This window comes from Eurytemora carolleeae, unplaced genomic scaffold (assembly GCF_000591075.1).
Source record: "Eurytemora carolleeae unplaced genomic scaffold, Eaff_2.0 scaffold1103, whole genome shotgun sequence".
NCBI classification, from domain to species: domain Eukaryota; kingdom Metazoa; phylum Arthropoda; class Copepoda; order Calanoida; family Temoridae; genus Eurytemora; species Eurytemora carolleeae.
In genome coordinates this window covers 1-26,527 of record NW_019396993.1, presented here as the reverse complement: position 1 = coordinate 26,527, position 26,527 = coordinate 1, and the positions used below count along the sequence as shown (strand labels likewise).

General features: G+C 33.2%; 2 protein-coding genes across 3 annotated transcripts; one reads left to right on the top strand and one right to left on the bottom strand.

The window, feature by feature from the left end:
• On the bottom strand, nt 1-26,164 carry LOC111710872 (extended synaptotagmin-2). 2 transcript variants are annotated; one of them, XM_023485044.1, is made up of 36 exons: nt 25,899-26,164; nt 24,807-24,843; nt 23,554-24,266; nt 22,745-22,859; nt 22,471-22,557; nt 21,299-21,319; nt 20,060-20,141; nt 19,350-19,442; nt 16,134-16,199; nt 15,888-15,962; nt 15,715-15,779; nt 14,691-14,731; nt 14,224-14,269; nt 14,085-14,157; nt 12,803-12,903; nt 12,672-12,730; nt 12,370-12,480; nt 11,837-12,003; nt 11,224-11,270; nt 10,901-10,974; nt 10,524-10,588; nt 9,715-9,818; nt 7,391-7,502; nt 7,193-7,236; nt 6,952-7,013; nt 6,501-6,595; nt 5,985-6,071; nt 5,333-5,446; nt 4,568-4,633; nt 4,381-4,461; nt 3,498-4,124; nt 3,347-3,440; nt 2,560-2,694; nt 1,183-1,288; nt 541-601; nt 1-195 (listed from the first exon to the last, which is right to left on the bottom strand). In XM_023485044.1, the coding sequence occupies exons 3-36, from the start codon at nt 23,618-23,620 to the stop codon at nt 16-18; spliced, it is 3,423 nt and encodes a 1,140-aa protein (XP_023340812.1). In that variant the 5' UTR covers nt 23,621-24,266; nt 24,807-24,843; nt 25,899-26,164; the 3' UTR covers nt 1-15. The 2 variants fall into 2 exon arrangements, with proteins under 2 accessions (XP_023340812.1, XP_023340813.1); XM_023485045.1 differs by lacking the exon at nt 21,299-21,319.
• On the top strand, nt 16,254-18,986 carry LOC111710873 (uncharacterized). Its single transcript, XM_023485046.1, has 6 exons — nt 16,254-16,365; nt 16,476-16,536; nt 16,912-16,999; nt 17,324-17,615; nt 17,901-18,178; nt 18,408-18,986. Exons 1-6 carry the CDS (start codon nt 16,291-16,293, stop codon nt 18,889-18,891), a joined length of 1,278 nt encoding a protein of 425 aa, XP_023340814.1. The 5' UTR covers nt 16,254-16,290; the 3' UTR covers nt 18,892-18,986.
• Nucleotides 26,165-26,527: the final 363 nt, after the last annotated feature.

Sequence of the window (26,527 nt, the reverse complement as noted above, 5' to 3'; positions counted from 1 at the left end):
TTATATTTTCTGTATTCATCCTAAAAATATACAATCTATATTTATTCTTGAAATATAGAATTCAATAGTTGTTTTCAACCCTTTATTATGATTTGAAAATAGTTCCTGTAGTAGACCAGGGTTGTCTAGAGATACCATGGTAACTCCTAGAATAGGACCTCTAGAGAAGGTTCCCTTCTTATCTACCACACAAATCTAAACAAATAAATTCTTATTTAAATTCAAAAATCTAAACAAATAATTTCTTAATTAAATTCACAAATCTAAGCAAATAATTTCTTATTTAAATTCACAAATCTAAACAAATAATTTCTTAATTAAATTCACAAATCTAAGCAAATAATTTCTTATTTAAATTCACAAATCTAAAGAGAAAACTCCATATTAAAGGCTTTATAAACTTGAAGCCCTTTATATTTATTATACTGTGTTATCCCAAAGTACAGTTCAATAGCAATGCATAAGTAGTAAATTGGAGGAATCATTGATTTTTGTCAAATGTAGGTAAACTTGATATTAACTGAAAATATGTCAGCTTACCTTTAGACTATGCTCTTGAAGGTTGTTGAAAGAAACATCAAAATCAAACTCTTCATCAAACCTGAAAAATATTTGTTCAGATTTTTATTTTGATTAAATATAAAAGGGTCTTCTTTTTTTGTCCGCCCAATCCCTTTAAGGATGACATAATTCAATCAAGTGATTAAAGAATTAATCATAAAGATTGAAGAATCCGGGGTAAAATTGAAAAGCAAAATATTTCTGATGTCAGCTCTTCAGTCTTAATTCATTATCATTTATTAGCCTTAATATTATCATAATAGCATATTAAATCTTTCTTTTATATCTGAAATATTCCGTTTTTTTGAAGGAAAAAAGGAATAGCAATGGCAACCAATTGGTTTCTTAAATAAAAAATAGTCACAATTAAAACCAGAAAACTGTGGAATAGGAAGACGACTTTTAGTCTCAAGTCATGATTTAAAATAGTCCATTGAACATGAAAGATATCAATAATGATGTGTGCACAGACAATTTCAATTTAAAAAGTGATTAGTAAAATAGTAAAATATTTGCTTAGTAACAACATAAAATACACGTAAATGTTGCTTTGAGATGGTCTTCCTATTCCAGAGTTTTCTGGTTCTCAATGTATCCTACCAAAGCAAAACTCTCATTTACCTTGGGTTCCCTGTATCCTTCACCACGCTGGTCTTCTTCTTCTTTCTCTTCCCCGGCATCAGGTAGATCTTTACGTATGGGTCTGGGGGGTCGGGTAGATCACCACCTGGATAAATTTGTTTAGATTCCGTTCCGGTTCAGTACGGTTCGGTTAGAAGTAGTAGAGGTTGATTCATTTCAGTTCAGTTTGGTTCGGTTTGGTTAAGAGTAGAGGTTGGATCATTTTAGTTTGGTTAGGAGTAGACGTGGTTAAATCATTTCAGTTAGGTTTAGTTCGGTTATGAGTAGTAGTGGTTGGATCATTTTAGTTCGGTTCAGTTCAGTTCGGTTCGGTTAGGAGTAGTAGAGGTTGGTTCAATTTAGTTTAGTTTGGTTCGCTTCGTTTAGGAGTAGTAGAGGTTAGTTCATTTCAGTTTAGTTTGGTTCGGTTCGGTTAGGAGTAGTAGAGGTTGGTTAATTTCAGTTCGGTTAGATTGGGAGTAGTAGAGGTTGTTCAGTTCAGTTCAGTTTGGTTGGTTCGGTAAGGAGTAGAGTTTGGATAATTTTAGTTCGATTAGGAGTAGTGGTGGTTGGATCATTTTAGTTCGGTTTAGTTCGATTAGGAGTAGTAGAGGTTGGTTCATTTCAGTTTAGTTTGGTTCGGTTAGGAGTAGAGGTTGGACCATTTTAGTTCGGTTAGATTGGGAACTACTCGGTTGGACCATTTCAGTTCAGTTTGATTGGTTCGGTTAGGAGTAAAGTTTGGGTAAATTTAGTTTGGTTAGGAGTAGTAGAGGTTGGTCATTTCAGTTAGAGTTGGTTTTGTTCGGTTAAGAGTAGTAGTGGTTAGATCATTTTAGTTCGGTTAGATTGGGAGTAGTGTGGTTGGATCATTTTAATTTGGATTGGTTGGGTTAGGAGTAGTAGGGTTGGTTCTGTTCGGTTAGGAGTAGCAGTGGTTGGATCATTTTAGTTCGGTTAGATTGGGAGAAGTAGAGGTTAGATCATTTTAATTTATGGTTGGTTCGGTTAGGAGTAGTAGTGGATGTTTTATTTCAGATTGGGTTGGTTCTGTTCGGTTAGGAGTAGTAGTGGTTGGATCATTTTAGTTCGGTTAGATTGGGAGAAGTAGAGGTTAGATCATTTTAATTTGGGTTGGTTCGGTTAGGAGTAGTAGTGGTTGTTTCATTTCAGATTGGGTTGGTTCTGTTCGGTTAGGAGTAGTAGTGGTTGGATCATTTTAGTTCGGTTAGATTGGGAGAAGTAGATGTTAGATCATTTTAATTTGGGTTTGTTCGGTTAGGAGTAGTAGAGGTTGGTTCATTTCAGTTCATTTCAGTTCGGTTTTGTACAGTTTCGTTTAAAATGGTCAATTCAGATCATTAAATAATAATTAACCTGGAAGACCAGTGGCCTCATGAACGAATAGTTTTAGCTCACTCTTTAAATCATCATATATAATAGTAAGACGGATCTTTCCATTTGTTCCAACTACTCTTCTCCTTAAACCATCATCTCCTTCTCCTAATTCTCCTAAATATATATATATAAATCAAACTCCTTTTCTCGTCAAACCTTTCTCCTGTTTCACTACTTTTCTTTTGAAACCTCTCCTTGTCCTAAATATAATAATAATAATAATAATAATAATCGCTGTCAAAACTTCAATCAATATCATCTAATTCCATTTATCCTCAAACCCAAGGATGTAATGCAAGGAAAGTTATTTCAGAAGTGTACACATCTTTTGTACTGCAGTGTACTGTCTCTGGGCGGTAATGTAAACACAAGACGGATGTCAAAGCCTGACATGGGATCCATTTTTCACATAAAAAATCAATGAAATATTCTGGTCATAGGAAACTATTCTGTGAATTATCAAAATTATCAAAATTTAGTGCTTTTAACCTCCTCGGATACTAGACGAAAACTGATGCATCTATTCTTGTTTACAAATTCCGCCCAGAGAGAACTGGTTTCAATTTGTACGCAGAGTATACACGACTGCAATTAACTTTCCTTGCATTACACCCTTGCTCAAACCTATCTCTTTTTCTCTATTCTTCCCCCTTTAAACAAAGAAGAACTACACATAATCTTAATCTTTCTTAAACATTTCAGAACAGAAAAAATGTTTTCATAGATAGCAAAATTGTATATATATATAAATGTATATGTCTCTTACCAATAGATGCCTGAGGACTTGCAATACTGATTGTTGGTGATATGGCTGCCGCAATTATATTATTGTGCGATGGACGACGTATTTGCTCGATTTTCTAAATATCAAAAAATGTAATTTAAAAAAAAACATGGCGAAATTTATTGCAATTTACCTCGTGAAGAGAAAATTCAAAAGAGAAGCATATTTTTCCTCGTTTGACTCCTTCCAAATCCTTCCAGTGGTTTATTATATCCTGGCCAGCAACCACTCCAGATAAATCAATAACTACTGATCCTAGAAACTCATCCTTACCAACATCATCATCATACAACTCTATCTTCATCAAGGTGGAATCTCCAACCTTGTAAACAAACTGTTCCTGGAAGTTGAACTCTGGGTTAAGATTGTTCTTGAAGACCTTGGATTTCATTTTCTGGTGGTTAAATCTAAGTACAACATAAGGATCTGATTTTCCAGCAAAATCTTTCTTTTCCAGGTCAATAGCTCTATGAACAGTAGCATTCAAGAATCCAGATTCCTGAACAGGCTGAGGCTCTGCAGGGGTGAAAGTAAATTCAGTGTTTTCATTTCCAGTTATATCATTCTCATCCTCAACCATATAGCCAAGTGTATTATCAGCTGAAGATTGAGGGGCAGGGGATGAAGGTTCAGATTGAGACCTTTGGCCTGGATCTGTCACATCAACAGCAGGTTCGTCTAGTTTGATCAGGAGATCTTCATCCTTTAAATGATCTCCAATTTCTTTCTTTTGAACAGGGTCAACTGTTTCAACTTCCTCCTAAAGTAATTCTTTGTTGCAGTCTAGGAAAAACATTAATATTTCTTAATTTATAAAAATTCTTCAGTTTTGCATTTTAAATTTTCCGAGATTACAAAACAAAGGCAATATGTACCGAAAGTAAATATTTTGAACAATATTATGCAGGGTGGTTAAAACATGGATAAGCGTTTTTAAGATGACTCGAAAATTACAACCCATTTAAACAATATCGATTTTCGCATTCCCCAACATATTATTTTACTAATTATGGCACCTTCTTAAAGGATTGTTTAGGAGTAAATTCTGCAGAGAGAAGAATCTTTCCACTCTTACAATGGGAAAGATCGGTCCATTCCTGATCCCAAAAGATTACATTATTTTCTGCATAATTTTACAAAGATCACTGAAAACTCATGTTCTCAAAATCTATTAAATTATTATATTAGAAAATATAATCTTTCCTGAAGAATAGAGCCGGCATAGGAAACCCTTCTTACATCAAGTGTTGTTAAACCCAACGGTTCATCCTGAAAAAAATCAAGATTGCTTTCGAGGTTCCTAAGCATATATTGCAGCCGAGAAATGACGCATCTTTAACAAATTTATAATCCTTACTGTGTACCTTTCGATTCAAGTATTCTACATACATATATATAAATATATATATAAAAAGTATTTATGTATATGTATATTGAGTATTTATGTCTGTTTGTATGGCTGTTTCTTTGTTTGTTGAAATGTCCAATCATAACTTATGAATTTGCCTGAAATTTTGGTTGCGGAACCAGGGAGAAGCACGAAAATATTCTTAGCTTGGTTTAAAAATTCCATTATAAGTGGTTGATTTTAATCAAGCTCAGTTTCCCGGCAAAGCTGGGTTCCAATACAAGTAGTGTTTGTATATGTTTTATATTTAAAGTATTACGCGTGCACTGTGCATTGTGTTGTATATTTATTTATCTAAACTATCTATATACGTGTATAATGTAAACACTATCAATGGCATAGACCGGGGGGGGGGGAGGCTATTGGGACTCAGCCCCCCGGACCCCTCCCATGGATCAGTAAAATCTATGGTTTCAAGGGGTTTTTTAGCCCTCAACGGGTGATAAGTCCTCCCCTAGATTTATTCCTGTTTACGCCCCTGAACGCTATGAAGAGGTTTCATGGTGGATCGAAGTTTTTTTCTGAAAAATCATAAACTTGTAAATCGAAATAAAAATTACCTTCCCAATCTTGTCTTTGTCGAAGACCCGAATATGAATTTGATTGTCACCGTTCTCCTTGATATTGATTACTTCTTCATGGTACCATTCAGGTTCTACTGTATTCTTACAGGTCTAAACAAATTATAATAATAACAAGTCAACCATCATACAATACAAAAAAAATAATCTAGTAAAAGGGACTGTGCGGCGTAATTTCCAATGACCCTCCATGCAAAGAGGACAATGTCCAGTTTAGTACACTACCCTTTAAACCTTTGTCCGTTCATCGAGCAAAGAGAATCTATTGAAAACCGCTTCATTCTCCGTAAAACCCGGTGTACGCTACGTCCAGTGGGAAGTCACTGTTAACTCCCTGAAAATCGCTAAATATTTTATGTTAATAACGGTTTTCAAGATTATTTTGTTTTCTCCCACGTCCAGAAAACGAATATTAATATCTTTTAAATATAAACAAGCTTTAAAACAAAGTGTTTAACAATTCAAAGCGTTTCTGTAGATTACTGAGGAACAGTCCGATAACCCTGATCAATCAAAGGTTTAAAGGCTACTGTCGGGAATCAGACACGTCACTCTATAATTTGATGCTCACTTGAAATTACGCATACAGTCCCTTTAATTCTACTTTTCCTAATAATGATTAAATCGTAACCTTAGTTTTAGATTCTTGATCTTCGTATGAGATGATGGCATATGGATCAGATTTACCATTCACGTCCTTTTTCTCCAGATTTGAGCCCTGAACAATTTGTTGATAATATACAGTTTAACCCAGAACTGACGAGACATCGAAAGAATTTGTGAATGTTGTTTTCTCAACCTACTGATAATGAAATGCCACAGTTTTCTTTTTTAATTAATATCTGTAATTTTTTAGTTAAATATTTTATGGAGCCTTTTAAAACTGTTCCCGCATATTTCATAGCTATTTATTTATTTTTAAAATTACCAAGATACAAAAGGATAAAACCCATTGAAAAATTGTCAATACTACATTTTATAAATTCGTTCGAACTCCGAGTTCCGGGTTAAACTGCACTATTTCTTAAATGTTACTTTCTGTTTTCTGGTTTATTTGTACTCCAGCTTAATTGCTGTTTAGCTTAAACCTTATGTTTTGTTAAAACGTTATTAAAGCTTGAAATTACACTTAAAACTGTTATTTTACCTTAAAAAGCTGTAACTTGATTGTCCCAGCTTTAACAGTTTCATCATATAAAGCTGTTTTAACTTGAATGCCACTACTCTGTTCGATTCCTAGACCTTAATTAATAAGATACAAGTTTACTATTGAATAAACAATTATAAGAATGTAAAAAATAGTTTTTAAACTACGCAACATTCAATCTCTTTAATCTAGAATCAATATAAAAACCCAATAAACTACTGATAATATATTGTGAAGTAAATAATGTAATTCCTAGTGAGAGAGAAAATTCTAGTAATCGCAAAAACTATAAAAAATTATAATTTCAAATTTTATAAAAGTTATTCCAAAAATTCTAAATACCGGTTCCTTGTTCTAAATTTCAAAATGTTGATTATATACTAGTTTTGCATCCGAAATTTATTCAATTGTACGGAATTTTCATTAGCATTTCACAAAGTGTAAAAATTACCGTCTATGAGTGGAGTTACATCAGCTGTTTTCTTAGGCGACGATGACTGTTTCATCAAACCCCTGGTTCGCATTGTTATTTGAGATTAGCAAAATTGTTTAAAAAGATTTGATAAATGTATTCTCTACAATCTACATCCCTAGTATTATTTTCTTTTTACTAACTACTTAATTTTGCCACTTTCAGTGCATGATGACTTTATATTCTTTATTCTGTGCTTTATCTGACTCCCAATAATTTCCTGACAGACACAGACATGGTTATCTGAGCATCAGAACTTGATCCCTGTGAAGAAAATTTACAAAATATTATTAGAAAATCAACAACTTAATCCAAAGTGTACAATGATGAGCAAAGCTAAAGCTTGAACACCAAACCAATCCCATATTTAAAAAGTTACAACAAATAAAATATAGAAAATAGAAAAATTAATGATGACCTTGAGAATCCATGGCTGAAGAGGGTATTCCATATCCGGTTGTTTGATAATGTTCCAAACATTAACACTCATAGTTCCAATACAATTGTTCTGTTTACTAGTATCTAGAACCCTAAAAAGCAATATTATTAAAATTAGCTCCAGGAACGGTTTTGATTTAGGCCAGTTTACAGTTGCATTCCTGCAGCCTAGGATAACAAAGCTTTGCTAGATAGCTCTCTGCACTATTTGCAGTGGACGCTGAGAAAGGTGTCTGCACATATGGAGGGAGGGAAGGCCAAGCGGCCCTGAACCCCGTGCTCAATTAGCTAGCCTCCTTCTTAACTACAAGAGCCACGGCCGGGGTGCTGAGTCAAGAAATAGGAATAAAATAGAGCTACTATGTCTAATACTAATCCGGTTTTATATCAACTCCAATTAGCGATCAAAACCCTTTCTTGGAGGGCCCTTTCCCTGATCCCTGAGCAGAGCTGTTAAAAGGGGACAACACTGCATAATGCATACAGCGGTGCACACTAAATGCGATACTTCCTAAGGAATTCCGCTGGACTGGGAAACAGTACAACATGTGGTCAAATGAAGTGATTTTAACGAAACATTCCTAATACACCATTCCTACAAACCGTTATCCTCATCTCCAAATCTCCTCTACCTACCATCTAACCTTCTCACAAGAAGCAAAATGAGAATCAAGGACATTTCTCTGTTGAATCCTACACCAAAATTACCTCTGAGCGGGTCACTAGATTATTCTTCGTTGAATAGCAACCCTCCTTGTACTGGAAAGTTTAAGTAGGGAAGCTATTGCTCCCTCGCTGGAAATAGAGACTACCTTGAAGTACTAGAAGTGAAGACCTATAGCCAGTGCAATTAGACAAAATGTTCAGCGCTGAGGCTGCAATTACAATTAAGCAAAACAAGAAACTGAGAGGGGACATCTTTACAATAAAAGAGTGATGGCGCGCAGGCAAAGGGAGGCAAGAAAAAGAGGAAGTGCGGACGCGCATATGAAAACAGATTATTGATGAACATTTGAAATTACTAACTATGCCTCGTAACATTTTATTTTACAAAAATTATATAAAAAAAATTATAAAAACATTGTTGAAAAATTAAGGCCAAAAATCCTTAGTCTGAAATGTGAAAACTAAAATTGTACCATCATTCTTGTTATTTATTTTGATTAGATTGATTTTACAGATATCATCATTATCCAATGCGACCCAAAAAGTGTCCATGAAATATGTAAATAAAAGGTAATAATAAGAAAATACACAATTAAGTTGTACTTTACTTCATTTCACGTTTTTTTTCAAAAGCAAAATGTAACATGAACATATTTTTGATCTAGCAAGGTGTGTTCTATGTAATCCACACGGTTACCCACAAAGGACGAGTTTAATCTGATAGTCTAAGAGTTAATAAATACAATTAATGATATATTAAGGAACATGTTTAAAGCAGTAGAAAACAAGATTCCTTAAGGTCGTCTCCTTAGTCTCCTCCTTTGTAGTCAACCCTGTATATGACCCCGGCGCTGAATGTCTGATATAGAATTGTGAGTTGAGAGATTATTATCTAGAGTAAAGTTCTTATCCTTGACAGAAATTAAATAGAGCGGAACCAAGAGAAACATTAGATTAGATTAAAGTTCCAACAAATGTCCTGAGGTCGGAACTTTTGAGTGGAGTATCCTTAATCTTGAACTTTTGATCTCGATATATAATGTGGGCACTAAAAATACTTTAACCCTAAATCAAAGTTAATCCTGCGGGGTATGAAGAGGTATGAAGGGTTATCGAAGAGGAATTAAATTAATCCGATGATCTACATAAGATGGAGATTTAAGCTTGATTCCAAGATCCACCACACTAAAGTTCTGACTTCCGGTCATATAAACATTACAACTTTTAATATTCATGTTGGGAGTAGTACGGTGATGTGGGCTCTACCCAAACCTTTCTTCGGACTGATGGGTGACTGTTTTATTTATTTATAAATTCATAGAACCATAGTAGCCTACATAGACATGGACAATGTATTTTTGCATATTTTCACAGTTAACACTAAAATAGATTTGTTCAAAACCAGCGGTTGGTTTTTAGTTTGTACAACCTTACAACTTTAATTATTTATAATATCAGTCTCCGACAAACTTAAAAACCGTTAAACTGATTTTTAACAATATATTTTTGCATAGATGCTCTTAAAATGTCAAAAATTAAATCATAAAAATATCAACTGTTTACTCGAAACCAATGCTTGGTTTTTAGTTTGAAAACGGCCTAGCCAAATAAAAGAACAAAAACTAGAACGTTGCTTACTTGATGTGGATGACGTCAGCATGAGGATTGTTGACAAGCATGACAAACCCTTGTTCAATTACTGGGTTAGAAGTGAAGGATTTAGGCCAGGTCTGTCTTACATCCTACACAATCAATATATTGTTCAATTACTGGGTTAGAAGTGAAGGATTTAGGCCAGGTCTGTCTTACATCCTACACAATCAATATATTGTTCAATTACTGGGTTAGAAGGGAAGGATTTAGGCCAGGTCTGTCTTACATCCTACACAAATCAAATCAAATCACAAAAGGTAGGGATAACATTGAACTCCAGAAGGGACGGAATGTTCAAGTCCCTTCCATGTCCCGGACTTCTTTTTAATATAACCGTGTAATAACAATTGATTTTGCAAGTTGTGAAGTTCCTGGCCACACGACCAAATTATAGCCATGGGTCGCCGTCATTCAATATTTGTTCAATTACTGGGTAAGAAGTGAAGGATTTCTAGGCTGGTTGCTAATTAAATATGCCCCGTTCAATAATCGTAATCTCTCCCTTTAAGATAAGAAGTAAATTATATCAAATTATCATTCAATCTCCAACTGTTATATATTTGGATGATTTTCATACTTATCTGGAAAGCCAACATCATTCAACTAAAATAAGTATAAAGGGACTGTACGCGTAGTTTAAATTGACCCTCCATTCAATAGATATTTAATTCATACTTGATTAGACAAAGCTTTTCAGGGTACCGTTGTGAATCGGGCATTACCACCTATGCATTAAGTATCATTACGCTAACAGTCCCTTTAATATACAAACCCAAAAATTACGTTGTATTTACCTTGCCACAAGTTATCTGGACTACAGGGGAGGGTTTGTAGCCAGGATTCTTTGCATTATTCAAACCTAGAAAAATAATACATATAGTTCAATATTTTCATAGTTGATTAATTGGCTAATTGACTGTGCTATATACAGGTTTCCCCATAAAGGATGAGACTGTCAAGACGACTTGAAACTCTTAAGATGACGATTCCAGGGTTAAATCAAATAAGTTGGTCTGTTTATGGCTTACTTAAGATTTGCAGCAAAGAAAGGAAGATTACTGTTGAAGGGAATCATGAATATAGGGAAACAGACGATATAAATTCCATACAGTCGTTTCTGAAGTTTCATACTTTGTGGGTAACCCTGTAATTTAATGAAGACGACTAAGACCTGTACAGTTATCAACAAAAATGTGAAGAATACATTTAGCATTTTCATCCTCTCCATCACCCTTGCTCATCTCCCTAAATTACAGAAAAAGCTGCGTTAACGCAATTCTTATGACCCAGTTCCATAGTTGCAAAAACTTCCAAGAGCTGAGATCAAACGTGAAACATTTCAAATGAACAGCTTCCTGGAAACCTTTCTTGATGTTGTATTTATAATAAAAATAAAAATACAATAAATTGTCGATATTTCAGATCCCACAAAAGTGATAACTTTCAAACAAGTTCTGTTGTCAGGTCTTGACTTAAACAAGTTTACATAAATACCTGACATGGGTCTGATTGCTTGTAACCGGCAGCCAGCTCAGAGATACCTGATAAAATAGCATTAATATCTGTTTTTTTACAAGAAAACCCTTAATTTAAGAAAATTGGTTTAATCAATTTCTAAACCCATCAGAGATAATCGCTATTATTTATTTTAATTTAAGATAAGATCGTGGTAGACCCCCAATCCCCAGACCGCCATGGGACGTTAAGGGCCAGTGCCCAAACCCGTTCATCCCGGTACTCTGCCCCCAATACAGGGGAAGGTGGATATTTGTTTGAATAACTGCCGTTTGAACTATTGTTTTTTTTTGAACTATTGTTTGTTTGAACTATTGTTCCTTTGAACTATTGTTCCTTTGAACTATTGTTCATTTGAACTACTGATATGACGTCATACACAATATTTGCTCATTTGAACTATTTTCTTTAAACATAAGCAGTTTCATAAATTTGAGATTGGCATTCGAGCATCAAAGATTAGATTGAATGAACAAAAATAGAATTCAAATATATGTGTTATTTAGGGTTCATGATCATCATCATCATCATTATTATTATTATTATCATAATATATTTACCGTAAAAATATGTAATTCAAAAAATGCTAGACCTGAGCTTTTCCCGACTCACATTCCTCTAGGTCCACCCAGAACCCTTGAATCTCTCCTCGTTCAGCTACAGCTGCAGTCTGAACCTTGGCTCGACCCAAGAATTCATCATCACGTCGATCATCCTCGTCAAAAAACTCCATCGTGAAGTCTTGGCCATGCACGACCTCTGCAGGGATGTTAAAAATTTCATGGCTATTACACTATTTAAGGTTATCAAGGGCGTACTCAGGGGGGGAGGGGGGAGGAAGCTCAGGACTAAAAGGGTCCAAAAAAAACCTGGAAACCTTCAGGGGGGGGTCTGAGCCCCAATAGCCCCACCACCCTGAAGGTCATGCATATTGTATATCTTTTTTTTCTGGGCAACAGACTGTTCATATTGGCAAGATTTTATAACGACAAGCTAACGTAAAATAATTGGACTTCAAGAGTATGTGCATAAAAATCGCAAAAATTCTAGTACTAATACAACTAAATGGTATCTAAATGTACATATTTGAAAAGAACTTGATTTTTTTTGAAAGATTTATCATTCCTATTGGGAAATCATAAGTCCTATTCCATGATGGATTACAGTTATTTGTGATGGTTGGAGTTTTGTAGGTTGTAGCACCAACAGTAAGTATAGCATAGGGATCACTACTACCTAAAATCAACAAGGTTGAGAAATTAAAAATTAGATATATTATCACTTAGATAATTGAGTTTTTGACTCAAACTCAAATGTTCTAATTCTTTTATTCATAGTTTAATATATCTTAGGTCTACGAAATTGGGTTGAACGATATAGGGATTAGAAATTAAGAGTTTGTGGCAAAGACCTTTTTTCTATGTTACCTTTGCCTACAATAGCAACATCTTTCTGCATTAGATCCTTCGCTTGTATCAGTGTTACTCTATAAAAAAAAATCATAATAATTCAAAATTATGACGTAATAAAACAAATTTAATAAATATTTATTTTCTACCTCAGCACGCCAGCAGTGTTAGGACAGATTAGATCTTTCTTAGGAATGGAAGACGACAATGACAGGTAGAACTTGTTGGGAAGAACAATAAAGTTCCGTATCTTAAAGAATATAATGATAATTAGAACATGTTCGGAAAATTAAAGTGTCTAATCCAGAATAATATCAAAATTGGTAATACAGGGATAGCAACTTGTCAGGGAACACAGTCAACAAAATAAAAATAAAGGTTAAAAAGAAGATATAAAAAGATCAATCCAAACTCATAAATAAATTCAACAGCAATACAAGAACAGTGTAAATTAAAAGAGATTTAGTTTCAGCTAGTTTATAGGAAATCATGGCAGAGAAAGATAAAATATTAAATACCTGTTCAATAACAATATTCCGAACAATATTGTGTTAAATACCTCTTCAATAACAATATTATGTTAAATACTGTTCAATAACAATATTATGTTAAATACTGTTCAATAACAATATTCCGAACAGTGTTATGTTAAATACCTTTTCAATAACAATACTCCGAACAGTGTTATGTTAAATACCTTTTCAAAACAATATATACCTAACAATATTATGTAAATACCGTTCAATATCAATATTCCGAACAGTGTTATGTTAAATACCTTTTCAATAAAAATATATACCGAACAATATTATGTTAAATACCTGTTCAATGTTCAATAACAATATTCCGAACAGTGTTATTTTAAATACCTTTTCAATAATAATATTCCGAACAATATTATGTTAAATACCTGTTAAATAACAATATTCCGAACAGTGTTATGTTAAATACCTCTTCAATAACAATATTAAGTTAAATACTGTTCAAGAACAATATTCCTAACAGTGTTATGTTGAATACCTGTTTAATAACAATATTCAAAACAATATTATGCTAAATTCCCTGTTCAATAACAATATTACGAACAATATTATTTTAAATACCTGTTCAATAACAATATTCCGAACAATATTATGTTAAATACCTATTCACCAACAATATTCCGAACAGTGTTATGTTAAATACCTGTTCAATAACAATATTCCGAACAATATTATGTTAAATACCGTTCAATAACAATATTCCGAACAATATTATGTTAAATACCTGTTCAATAACAATATTCCGAACAATATTATGTTAAATACCTATTCAATAACAATATTCCAAACAATATTATGATCAATACCTATTAAATAACAATATTCCAAACAATATTATGTTAAATACCTGTTAATAAGAATATTCCAAAAAATATTATGATCAATATACCTGTTCAATAACAATATTTCGAACAATATTATCTAAACCAGGAACATCCAGGGCACCCGCGACTCCACCAAGACTAAATAATATAAATCTAAAGGAAGTGTTCGCTAAAAATAAAAGGGTGAATAAGAAATATCCCTACCTGTAATCAATTTCAGGATCAGAAAGGAAGAAAACCTGAACGCCACCTACAAAAGAATGTTTAAAAATGCTCCAAAATACATACATTACAGAAACATATAAAAACGATAATGTTTTTTAACTTTAATAATTTATTTTAATTAAATTTTACAATATTTTAAAATTTCAATATGATATCGGATAAAACGATAATGTGATGAAAGCAGTGCTATGGATCAATTACATTTTTGATCCGTCCAGAAAAAAACCGTCTTGAATAAGATTGACTGATTTTTTTAACAACTTCAGATTTGGGGCTTGAAAGCAAATAGTTTTTATTACAGTTTTTATATGATATTTTGCCTCTTGGATCCGTGGATTCACATATTTTTGCGGATTCGGAACCAGGAAGCCAAAATGTAGCGGATACTAATTCTAAGCACTGAATGAATTGAGAAAAGTTAAAAAAATGTACAAATAAAAAAATACCAATAAGAGGGATATCTGAGATCAGGGGCTTCAGCACAACCCTAATAAAATACATCAATCAATTTAAATAAAGTAGTAATCTCTGTTTGTTTGTTAGTATAGCTGATAATAACACAGGAAGCGCTTTACTGATTTGCCTCAAATTTTGATTGGGGAACACGGGAGTACCACGGGAATGTTCTTAGCTTGGTTTACAAGTTCTAAGGCGAGTGAATAACTTTTGTAGTGAAAGATTAGTTTCCAGGCTAAGCTGGGTTCTAAAGCTAGTATAAACATAAAGTAGTAATCTCTGTATGTTTATATGTCTGATCATGGTTCAGGAACTTCTTGACCGATTTGTCTCAAATTTTGATTGGGGAACTTGGAAAAACCACGTGAAAATTAGTTTCCAGGCAAAGCTGGGTTCCCAAGCTAGTAAACTAACATGAATGGACATGATAATTTGTTGACAAAAATTAACAAGGTTTGACATAAAAAAGCAAAATATTTGGCAAATCAAAACCTTAATTCTTAGGTTCAGAACTCTTTCCTTTCCATCAACTAGTGACATAAACAATTATTTAGGGTTCGTTTATCAAGTTTTATCTAAAAATAAAACAAGACATTCGTATATATATGTTGCAATTAGCCGGCCAAACGGCTGGACAGATTGGACTGAATTTTTTTGTGGACACTCATGTGTGGCCGGGGTGTGTTATAGGGTAATAAAAATGTTTATTTCAAACTTTTTTTTTCAAATTTTTTTTTCCTACGGGCAACGCCGGACTTTTTAGCTAGTTGTTCAATATTTACAAGGCTTGGTTAAGCTTTGGTTTGTATTAAATTCCCCCAAATTCTTGGGTTCTGAAGCAGATTTTAAAATAAACTTTAATGTAAAAATATCCCCCCCCCCTCTAGTTAAAGGGATTGTAAGCGTAATTTTAAGTGACCCTCCAGCAAAGGGCAACGAGGGATTTACATGGAGGGTCACTTGTAATTACGCTTACAGTCCCTTTAAAGCTTTGTCCCTGATAAAAATATTTACCTCAGCATACCCCTGAGACTAAACTCAGATACCCGAGCTTTAATCCTCTTGACACTAAACTCAACCTGTGTCATACAATGGTTAAACTAAAAACATGCTCGCCTTTAATATAAAAGCTTTGAGTAATAATAATAATACAGCAAATGGCTGTACAATTAAAACAAAATATTTACCTCTAAATCACTGGCAAATACAATATCTATATCCAAGATAATCTCGTTCCTGCTCGTCTCTTTCTCATTGTAAACCTAATTATTGAAAGGGTGTTTAGATATGAAGCTGTGACAGGGGCGTGATATATAAATCACGGGGGGGGGGGGGGGGGGGGTTAATGCCATGGAGGGGTAGGGGCAGGCGGAAGAGATATATCGACTGTGAATTCGCTTGCTTGGGGGCGTTCCTTCAAATTTAATTTATACCTTGACTCCTGTTATCCTTGGCGGAACATGTCCTAGATACACTCGCTCTCTTTCAAATTTGAAACCCTGAAAACCACTTATTATTTTACAGGTTGAAAAGTAGAAATCTGGGAACTAGTTTGATAAAAATCCGCAATTTTTAGAATACATCTTTGGAATGGTCAGAACTAGAGCAATGTCCTTCCGGGAAGAAAATGAACCCGAAATTTTAGTGGCAAATGATAGTAATGAGGTAGGATATATATTATCAATTTTAAATAATTTTACATTTAAATCAAAATGCAACTAGGGTTATTTTATATATAAATGAATATTTTTTCTTCTTCTATCGTTAACATTTAGGGTATCCTTGCTGAACCTTGCGACAGTGACGAAAGTAACCCCGGGGTGTCTGGCACTTTAGGAATACAATAAAGCCGTTTTAACCGTTAAATGATCGAAGTTTTAATCTTTTGTCAGGGATATACAATATGTACAGTGATAACCAGAAAACTCTGGAATAGGAAGACAACTTTGAGAATCAAGTTTAAACACAGCAATTATGCAGTGTAAACAGATCCAAGTAAAAAAGTAATTTTATAAGTGTCTGGTAAAACTATTTGCTTTCTAACACCATCAATTACACTAAGTATTGCTATAATGTCGTCATCCTTTTCCATTGTTTTCTGGTTATCCCTGTATGTATTTTTTTTTAAATCATTCTACATCAATGTTTTTTATATAAACGGTGTTTAATGGACTAGGCACTGTTTTATATAAACGGTGTTTAATGGACTAGGCACTGTTTTAAGCACAAGATTTGGCGAAGGTCTTCCAACATTTGGTGAGGGAACTCTCCAGGATGTATTACAAAGTCTACTTTATAGGTTTGTTTACATCATTATTCATAATTTCTCGAGATTTAAATTCAAACACGGAGATTTAAATTTGAAACTATATCAATTTTATTTGAGACAATATATTTTTTTTTTTAATGTTCAAAATCAGAGGCGTACTCAAGGGTGGGGGGGAGGGGCTAATAGGGTCTCAGCCCCCTGGATTAGTAAAATCTATGGTTTCCCATGGGGGTTCAGGTCCCAACGGGTGTTGAGCTTTCCCATCCCTTAAAAGGAAAAAAAATGTATCTTCCTTGGACAAATTCCTGAGTACGCCCCTGTTGTAATATAATATACTTTAAAATGCTTGTATAGAGACGCCGAGGAAGATGAGGATTTTGAAGCAGCTGGAGAGGTTTCCAGCGACAGTGACGAAGACTCAGACGATGATTTAATGGAGGTTGATGAAAACACGGATTCAGATTTTGAGATGATAGTTGCTGAGAGGAGAAGAAGAGAGTCTGAAAGGGAACTGGAGTTGGAATTGGAGAGGGAACGAAGTGAACCGGAGGGCGGCGGGTTAGTTCGACTGCCTATTTCTGAGAAGAAACTGGTTTTCATGTTTGTTTACAGAGATGATTTATCATCGGATCAGTTTGTAGAAAGGGTGAGATTTAAAAAAAAATTCGTCTGTTTTTCTATTGTTTTGAAACAAATTTTTAGTTTCCTTTCTAAAATCTATATGAACAAAGGAACTGAGATTTTGCCATAAACTCAAATTTTCATATTTATTTGCAACCTGATGCTGAATACCATTAATATTTAAAACTTAGGCTATTTGATCTAACAGAATTCATAGTTTGAAATATAAATGGTCTACAACATCGTGTTGGAAATATTTAGGGGTTAGAAAATCTGAGTTTTTGGCAAAAATACGATATTTAATCTCTAGGTTCTGAAGAGCTCTGAAATAAAACAAAAGCTGGAGCAGAGATGTATTCTTTGGGGAAGATACTGTGGTTCTCAAAAGAAAGTTAAGCAGCTTAATCGCGAGATTAACAGTATGTACGGAATGAGAAGATTAACCAAAGATCTTCTGACTGGATTGACAATATTCTGGTTGATGGAAAGAAATGGAAATTTCAAAATAATCTCTTCTCATAAAACACAAGATCTATCAACACCAGAGATGTTTATGCAAGTTTTTGATGCAAACAGTTTACAATTCAGGTTAAATTATAATATAAGTCTAAGCGAAACAAAAAATCTTATAAATTATGGAGGCAGAATGCAAGTATGGCTCACCAATATTTTACAAAATTTCTTAAACTATGAAAATCAGGTTGCAAAGATATAAGGATTTAAAAATTTGAGTTTGAGGCAGAAGAAATAAACTTCATAATATTTTAATTATGAACTAAGCTTATTTAAACTCTTTTTCATATATATATATATTTAGTACTGAAATGGAGAAGGTTGCCATGAGAGAGAGAGATAGATCTATCAGAAGACAACAGCTTCAAGAGTATAAAGCAGCACAACAGGAAGATCTACAACGGGAGAAGGATGTAGCTTTGATGCAAGAAAACCAGGAGAAGGAAGCAGCTCTAGAGAAGGAGATACAGGAGAAAGAAGCAGCAAGATTGGAAACTGCAAAAGAAGCAGCTGAATCCAGATTACCTGATGAACCTGAACCTGGAAGCGAGGATTGTTATTATGTTAGAATCCAGGTTCCTACAGAGTTACTGGAGAGAAGGTTCCTAGGAGAACATACTGTTGGGAACCTGGTAGATCTAGTTCTTAGCAGAGGTCTCAGGGAAAATAGTTTCCAGCTAGTTTCATATCCAAGGATAAATATCTCAGTACCATACAGTACTCCGATATCTCAGCTAGGGTTAGGAACTAGGTTTCTTCTTCAAGCAGTGAATATCAACTCTGATTAAACCAGGGGCCAGAACAGATTTATTAAATATGACTATATAGTAAATTTAATAATAGATAGCCTTTAAACATAATAAAAAGTTTAGTGGTAGTTAAATTGCATGTATCATTTCATTCAAATAAAAAATGTTGTTAACTGAACAGATCACAAAAATTGGGGATGCGAAAGATAATTCTAATTGAGAGACAAATCATTCTAAGGTTTAAGAACAAGTTCTCGTCAATGCATTATCTCTATGCAGACACTGATAGCGGAGTATCACAATTGGCTAACCCAGTAGGAAAAAGAGCTTACAGTAAAGTTACAAGGGGTTTAGCCATAATAACAACTGTGTTGGTATTCTTGAACAGTTCATTTGTTTGCAATCAATTCTTTAAAAACAAACGCATTTAAAGAAATAAAGTGCTCTGACTTCAGGGCTAAATGAAAATGGTAAAATTCGGAAAACTGTTTAATTACCTTGATTCCATATCCATTGAGAATGTTTGTGACAAGGGGCTCAACAGTTTCAAATAATGTTTTCCTCACATAATTGTTCACATTAGGCCACAACTAAAAAGTTCAATATTTTTCAGCTGATAAACACGATCGTTTTAAATAAAGGATTTCATTCTAGAATATTTGTAAATACCGACTATACCGACCACCTACAATGTCTCAGATAAGAAGATCAGATGAATTAATCTGATTTTATGATTTTAATTGCACAAAATCTTGTACAGTGGGAACCAGAAAACTGTAGAATAGGAAGACGACATTAATGCAATACTCAAGCGCACTTGATGTTGTTAAAAAGCAAATAGCTTTACTTGTAATTATTTTATCATTAATTCAGTGAAATGTGTCTGTTTACACTGCACAATTGTTGTGTGTCTCATGTTGTTTGGACTATTTAAAGCAATAACTTGAATCTAAATGTCGCCTTCCTAATCCCGAGTTTTCTGTTTCTCAAGAGAAACGAATAATTTTACAAATAAATGTACAGCATCTGAAGATGAGGTTTTATCCTATTTTTTGTAAACCAATAAAAAAACGCGATATTAACAACGAGGATTTATTTTTATAAAATACAGTCTTTTTTCAACTCAAAAGAAACCCAGCGATCCCAGCGATCTCATTAATAAGTATATGAACTTTGATTGTGCGGTGTATAATCTAAAAGGATTAACCTGTTTAATTATATTGTTGACCCATTCAGCTCTCTCCTTATCAGGGAAGTATACCCAGGATGGTAAATCATCAACCAACATTCTAAATATCATTCAAACTTAACAAATGTTCATGAGACTCTTTTGTAGAAAGAAAAGAGACTTCAAGATTCTAGATCAATAATAACTTTACTATTTATAGAAAGGGGGGGGGGAAATAAAAAGTTTTTACCAGTCTCCGTATTTTTTTTGAGGAATTCTGAAATAAGTCCAATTGGGAATTAATGTTGTTACTTACTTCCTACTTTAACTTCTAACAAGGTTTAGATATGTTTCAGAGTGAGTCTATGAACATAGAATTGGGAAAAGTGAATAAATACTAAAAATAAAAATAGTTTAAAAATAGGATTTATTCACTTTGGGGTAAAAAATAACAATTATTTTCACATATTCTATTCTTTAAACCCATTATATTCAACAGTGCTTTAGGATCCATTTAAATTTGAAGCGGATCCGTATAAGATCATGCACATTTTTCTGATTTATTTTAACAAAGAAAATTTTTTTTAAACAAATTTTTTTTCTTTTTTTCGCTTATTTTAATGCTCGATAAACCATTCAGCGATAGGAAAAGTTTTGATAATCTCTCTTTTTTACAGTCTAGATTAGAGTTTCAAGAGTAAAAAACGTTTGGTTCGCAGTTTTTGATTAATATAATTTTGCTCCTTGGATCCGGATCCAAGGAGCAACGGATCCGGATCCTAGGCACTGGTTTTCAATATATTTAAAAAATGTTAAACTTGAAGTGTTTCTGGTAACAACACCTAAAACCTGTTAAACATCAAACCACGCAAAAAAACGGTTAGTCAAAAAAATATTTAAAAATCCTACGTGCAAAAACAAATGGTTAAGTTTGTTAGTATAAATTATAACATGAAATCTTCACTTGTTATATCATTGGATTTTAATCTATAAAGGAATTGAGTCTTTGTCACAGACTCAAAAATTGTAATCCCTATATCTTTGTAACCTTATGGTGTAAGCTTTTGATATTTCAAACTTTGATTCTTTGATCAAACAGAATTCATAGTTTGAAATATCTAAGGTCTACGAAATTGGGTTGCTCAGATATAGGAATGGGAAAATCAGAGTTTGTGGCAAATACTCAAATCCTTTATCCAGTACAAACAATATAGATAATATTAGGAAACTAAGATTTCATGTTTGGGTAGATAAAACCCTGAACCTTGAATATCCAACCTGGAGGTGGTATCTCTAAACCTTAAAAATATATATATTCAAATATTTATTCAAAACTATCATGCACTAGATAAACTAAATATCTTTTAAGCAGTACTAATTCAAGTTTATTATTAACAGTTTCAAGTCTAGCTCTGAACTTCATCGATATGTTTCCTTCCATTAGAATAAGCCACTCAACATTTTATTGCAAAGAACTCGGCCAATTTTCAGTCCCAATGGATCCAGAATTGGATCCAGTCAGCAGAAAAAAACTAGATCAGGCGGATCTACATTCTGAGCACTGCTATTTTACCAAATGTTTCTGAAAAGATAAAACAGTTTCTGTCTGTGCTGTTTCACAAGGAGACCAGAGCAAGGCTGGTTTACTAGATTTACTACTGGATTCAATCAGATACGTCCATGAAGGACGCATTATACCAAATTTTCTTAATTGAAACCTCTGATAAATTAAAACCTCTGAAAAATTAAAACCTCTGATAGACTAAAAACCTCCTCGAATGATGAATTAAATTTTTCTTAGGTTTTCACTATCTACCTTAATTAAAAAATGTTGTTCATGGTTCTGAGTTTAGACCATGTCAGCTGGAACTCTCGCTCAATTATTACAAGGTTTAACACTTTCTGTTTTCTGTACGGTTCATGTTTTAAACTTAAATGGCATAATTTTAATCCCCTAATTCAAAATTTTGAACAATTTTCTAATGTTGTAAACTTCAATGACGCACTTACATATTTAAAATAAATTTTTATTTTCCCTTATTTCAGTAAAACAAAGGAACGAAGTTTTTGCAACAAACTATATTTGCAAATCCCTTTATCTTTGCATCGCGGTCGTGTAAACCTTAAATTTTTCAATCTTAAATTATTTGCTCTAATATATTTAATTCATAATTGAAATGAAAAATCAAATGTCTCCGATATTGGATTGCAAAAATATATGGATTACGAAAATCAGAGTTTGTGTCAAGAACGCAGGTCCTTTAACCTTACATTAACATTAATGATCGAGCAAATTTGAGCTAAGATTTGCATAAAGCTAAATACTAGGTTAATAAGAAAAAACATAAAGCTAAGTTCTGATAAAATAAAATTTTGAAATTTAAACTAACTACCAAACTAAAAACTTCTAACTGCTGAAATCTAATAAATGAGTTTAAAGCATTGAGTACCTTGATTCTATCATAGCCTGTTCATTTGTTAAAGCGGCTTCTCTTGCTGCTGCCAATCTTTGTCTTCTCTCCTTCTTATATTGATCCCTAAACGAAATAAACATTTTCTTGTCTTCTCTCCTCACTACTTACATATACACACAGACCTGATCTAGTCCATTGGTGATCAGTTTAAAGTAATTTTATAATAATAATCATAATAATTAATACAAAAAAAATTATGAAAATTAAATAAAAATAATTATTTATGAAATTGAAGAATTTATTTTCTAACCTGAGTGCACTAAGAATAAGTGGGGTGATCATCCAGGCTATACTCCAGTTCCAGTATCCTAGCATATAGGTACACAGACATGCAAATCCTCTCCAGCTTAACTTCTTCACAAACCCTGGAGTACCAAGAGTATCATTATCATCATTATTATCATCTATTGACAAAAATTTCTTTCAGAGTTAACAATTTCCTCCTCTCAACCTGGTCCAGATTTATTGCCTGCTTTTCGTACAAAATTTAATTTTCTTTCGCACAACAAATTTTTCTTTTGGCAAGTTTGACACAGTAAAATGTTTTCAGAAAATGCAGACTTGTAAAATCTCAAATACATAAATCCAATTTATAATGTTGTAAATGATTTTTTGTCTTAATATACTATAAACTGTTCAAATGTAGACCTTCAAAGGGGACTGTAGGCGTAATTTCAACTGACTCTACATGCAAAGATGACAATGCCCGATTCACAACGATAGCCTTGATACCTTTATCTGATTAACAAGTCCTACATGTTTTCCTGCAGTAGAAATGCAAAAGTCACTTATATAAAGTAACCACAATTGGAAATAATTTTCAAAATTATAAATATTCATATATAATTCATACTTGATCAGACAAAGCTTTTAAGGGTACCGTTGTGAATTGGGCATTGCTATACTTGCATGAAAGGTGTCTTGAAATTGTGCTGGCTGTCCCTTTAAACAAGGCGAAACTACTAAATAAACATTCTATACGAAAGGATGAAAGAAGCTTCATGTTTAAATTTTCTTTTTCTTTTCTAAGCGTGTGTAAAATATCAAATAAATTTGTACCTAAAACATGGCTACCCTGTTCCCTGGGGGGAAGAGTATCCATCTCCTTTACTTCTGTAGTATCCATCTTATTCAAGGCTTATTCTGTCAGCATTTGTAATCTGTAATTAACAATAGGATTATATTCCATCAATACTTAATTTTATAGAAATAACAGCATATTATCTTAAAATCATTAGTTTCCATTTTATTAATAATTATCTTTAAAAGATATCTAAATCTATACTTGCTTCACATATGCTTATGAACACAAAGTCTGGACCTTAATATGTCACGGACTAACATCTAATACACAGTTCTTTGTTTAAATAATTATCTTTAAAAGATATCTAAATCTATACTTGCTTCACATATGCTTATGAACCCAAAGTCTGGACCTTAATATGTCACGGACTAACATCTAATACACAGTTCTTTGTTTAAATTTGTCAATGGCTGTAAAACTATTTCTGTATGTGTGTGCTGTGTATGCATATCAATAAAAGATTTTGTATGTGTTAAATCCTTGACGGTATACAGAGAACTAGTAAAGATAATACAATTCTGTGTGTATAGGGTAGATTGAAGATATGAATATTGATTGTATTGATTCATTAAACTATTCGGATAATACAGGTGTAAAACTATTTCATTGTGAGAAACAATTCTAAAATGTTATTCCATCGAGATCCGTATCATTCACTTCAATTACTATCTCGTCATTCTCGTTCAGTCTAAAGTAAGAATTATTCATTTTTAAACCGATTAATTTATTTACAATAAAAGCGTGAACATATTTTCAAGTTTAAAAAGTGGCAAGTCCGATTCACAACAGTAATATTTTACCCTGTATGACAATGATATTTCCGTAGTTATACATAAGTGTTGAATTTTCACAATTTTCTAAACTGTCTCCGCAAAATAAATCCGCACGTCACTTTGACAAAAAATCTACAACTTGCTTTTCACTTAGAAAATAAGCATATATCTAAGTTTAGAATAATTAGACAAAGATTTGAAAGGTACTATTGAGAATCGGATATGATATTCTAGGAATAGAGTTACTTGAAATTACGTCTTAAATTCCTTTATTACAATCGACAATGTGAAAATGAAACATTTTTTAAACTGATCCTTCATTTTTTCTACAGCAGTGAACAACTTTTTAGCATATTCCAGCACATGAGAAATTCGAGTCGTGTGACTATATCAAGGCATAAATTGAATTAAAATTAGAACTATAAAACATTACACAGTAAATTACAATGTTTTACCTCACACTGTCATCCTGCAATACCACAGATTCGCCGCCTAAATAAGAATTTGTTTATTTTTCAATTTAATTGGTTTAAATGTATTATTTGCAGGGTGGCCAAAACTTTTTTGAAAAAATCCGTACAAAAATCCGTACATTTTCAGAAAAAAATCCGTATAAGCCGTACAATTTTCGAAAAACAATCCGTACATCTTTTTTTTTGAAAAAATCCCTACATTTTTTATAAATCTGTAAATTTTTTTTAAAAATCCGTACAATTTTCGAAAAAAAAACCCTACAATCCGTACATTTAAGAAAAATAAAACCATTTTTGAAAATATTATTCAACACTTTCTCACCCCTCAACCAATGATGTTCCCTCTAACAACCTATATTCCTGGTAGTAAAAACTACTGTAGGTATTTGAATGCTTGGATGAGAACCCGGAAATAATGAAAAAAATAAGATCAACTGAAGAAACTCAACTTAAACTCAATTTTAAAATCCATTTATCTTTTCAACCTGAAAACCTTTGGTTTTTGAAACAGAGCCTAAATAATCTGGCAGAATTCACAGCTCATAATAACAAAAATCTACCACATAAGGTTGCAAAGATATAAAACTTAAACATTACTATTAAACACTCGAGAGCTGGAGAACTAGAGAACTAGAAAACAAGAAAACTTAGAACTAGAGAAATAGAGAACTAGAGAACTAGAGAACTAGAGAACTAGAGAACTAGAGAACTAGAGAACTAGAGAACTAGAGAACTAGAGAACTAGAGAGCTAGAAAACTGGAGAACTAGGAAACTAGAGAGCTAGAGATCTAGAGAACTAGAGAACTAGAGAACTAGAGAACTAGAGAACAAGAGAACTAGAGAACTAGAGAAATACAGAACTAGAGATCTAGAGAACTAGAGAACTAGAGAACTAGAGAACTAGAGAACTAGAGAACTAGAGAAACAGAGAACCAGAGAATTCATTAAATTCGGGCACTCTTCGTTTGCAACCGTCGATTTATTATTGTACCCTAGTAATAGTACATAATAATAATTCAGTTTCACCTAAAATCCGTTTACTGAATTGAGATGAATGTTATGTTACTAGTCACCTGTTCTGTAAATATCATTGAGAAATTCGAGTCTTTTGTTGGTGGCATCTCCTCCCTCTCTACTGTCCAGTCTAGTTCATCAAAATTATTTAAATTTCTACTATTACAAGTTAATGGGGACCTCAGCCATTTTATAGCGTATGGATCGGATATATATGGATCAGATAGCGTATGGATCAGATTGCGTATGGAACGGATAGCGTATGGATCAGATAGCGTAAGGATTGGATAGCGTATGGATCAGATAGCGTATAGATCAGATAGCGTATGGATCAGATAGCATATGAATCAGATAGCTATGGATTAGATAGTGTATGGATCAGATAGCGTATGGATTGTATAGCATATGGATTGGATACATTATTAAAAATACAATCTGAATATGGCTGAGGACAACGGAAAACTTGATCGAAGAGTAGAAGAGTCAGTAGGGACTGTGTTTTGGCTGAGGGCATCGGAAAACCGCATTAAAAATAATAAATGCAATAAATCTTAATTGATTGGAAAGCATATGGAATGGATAGCGTATGGATTGGGTAACATATGAATCAGAAAGCGTATGGATCAGATACTGTATGGATTGTATAGCATACTGAACGGATAGCATTAGGGATCAGAAACATTATCAA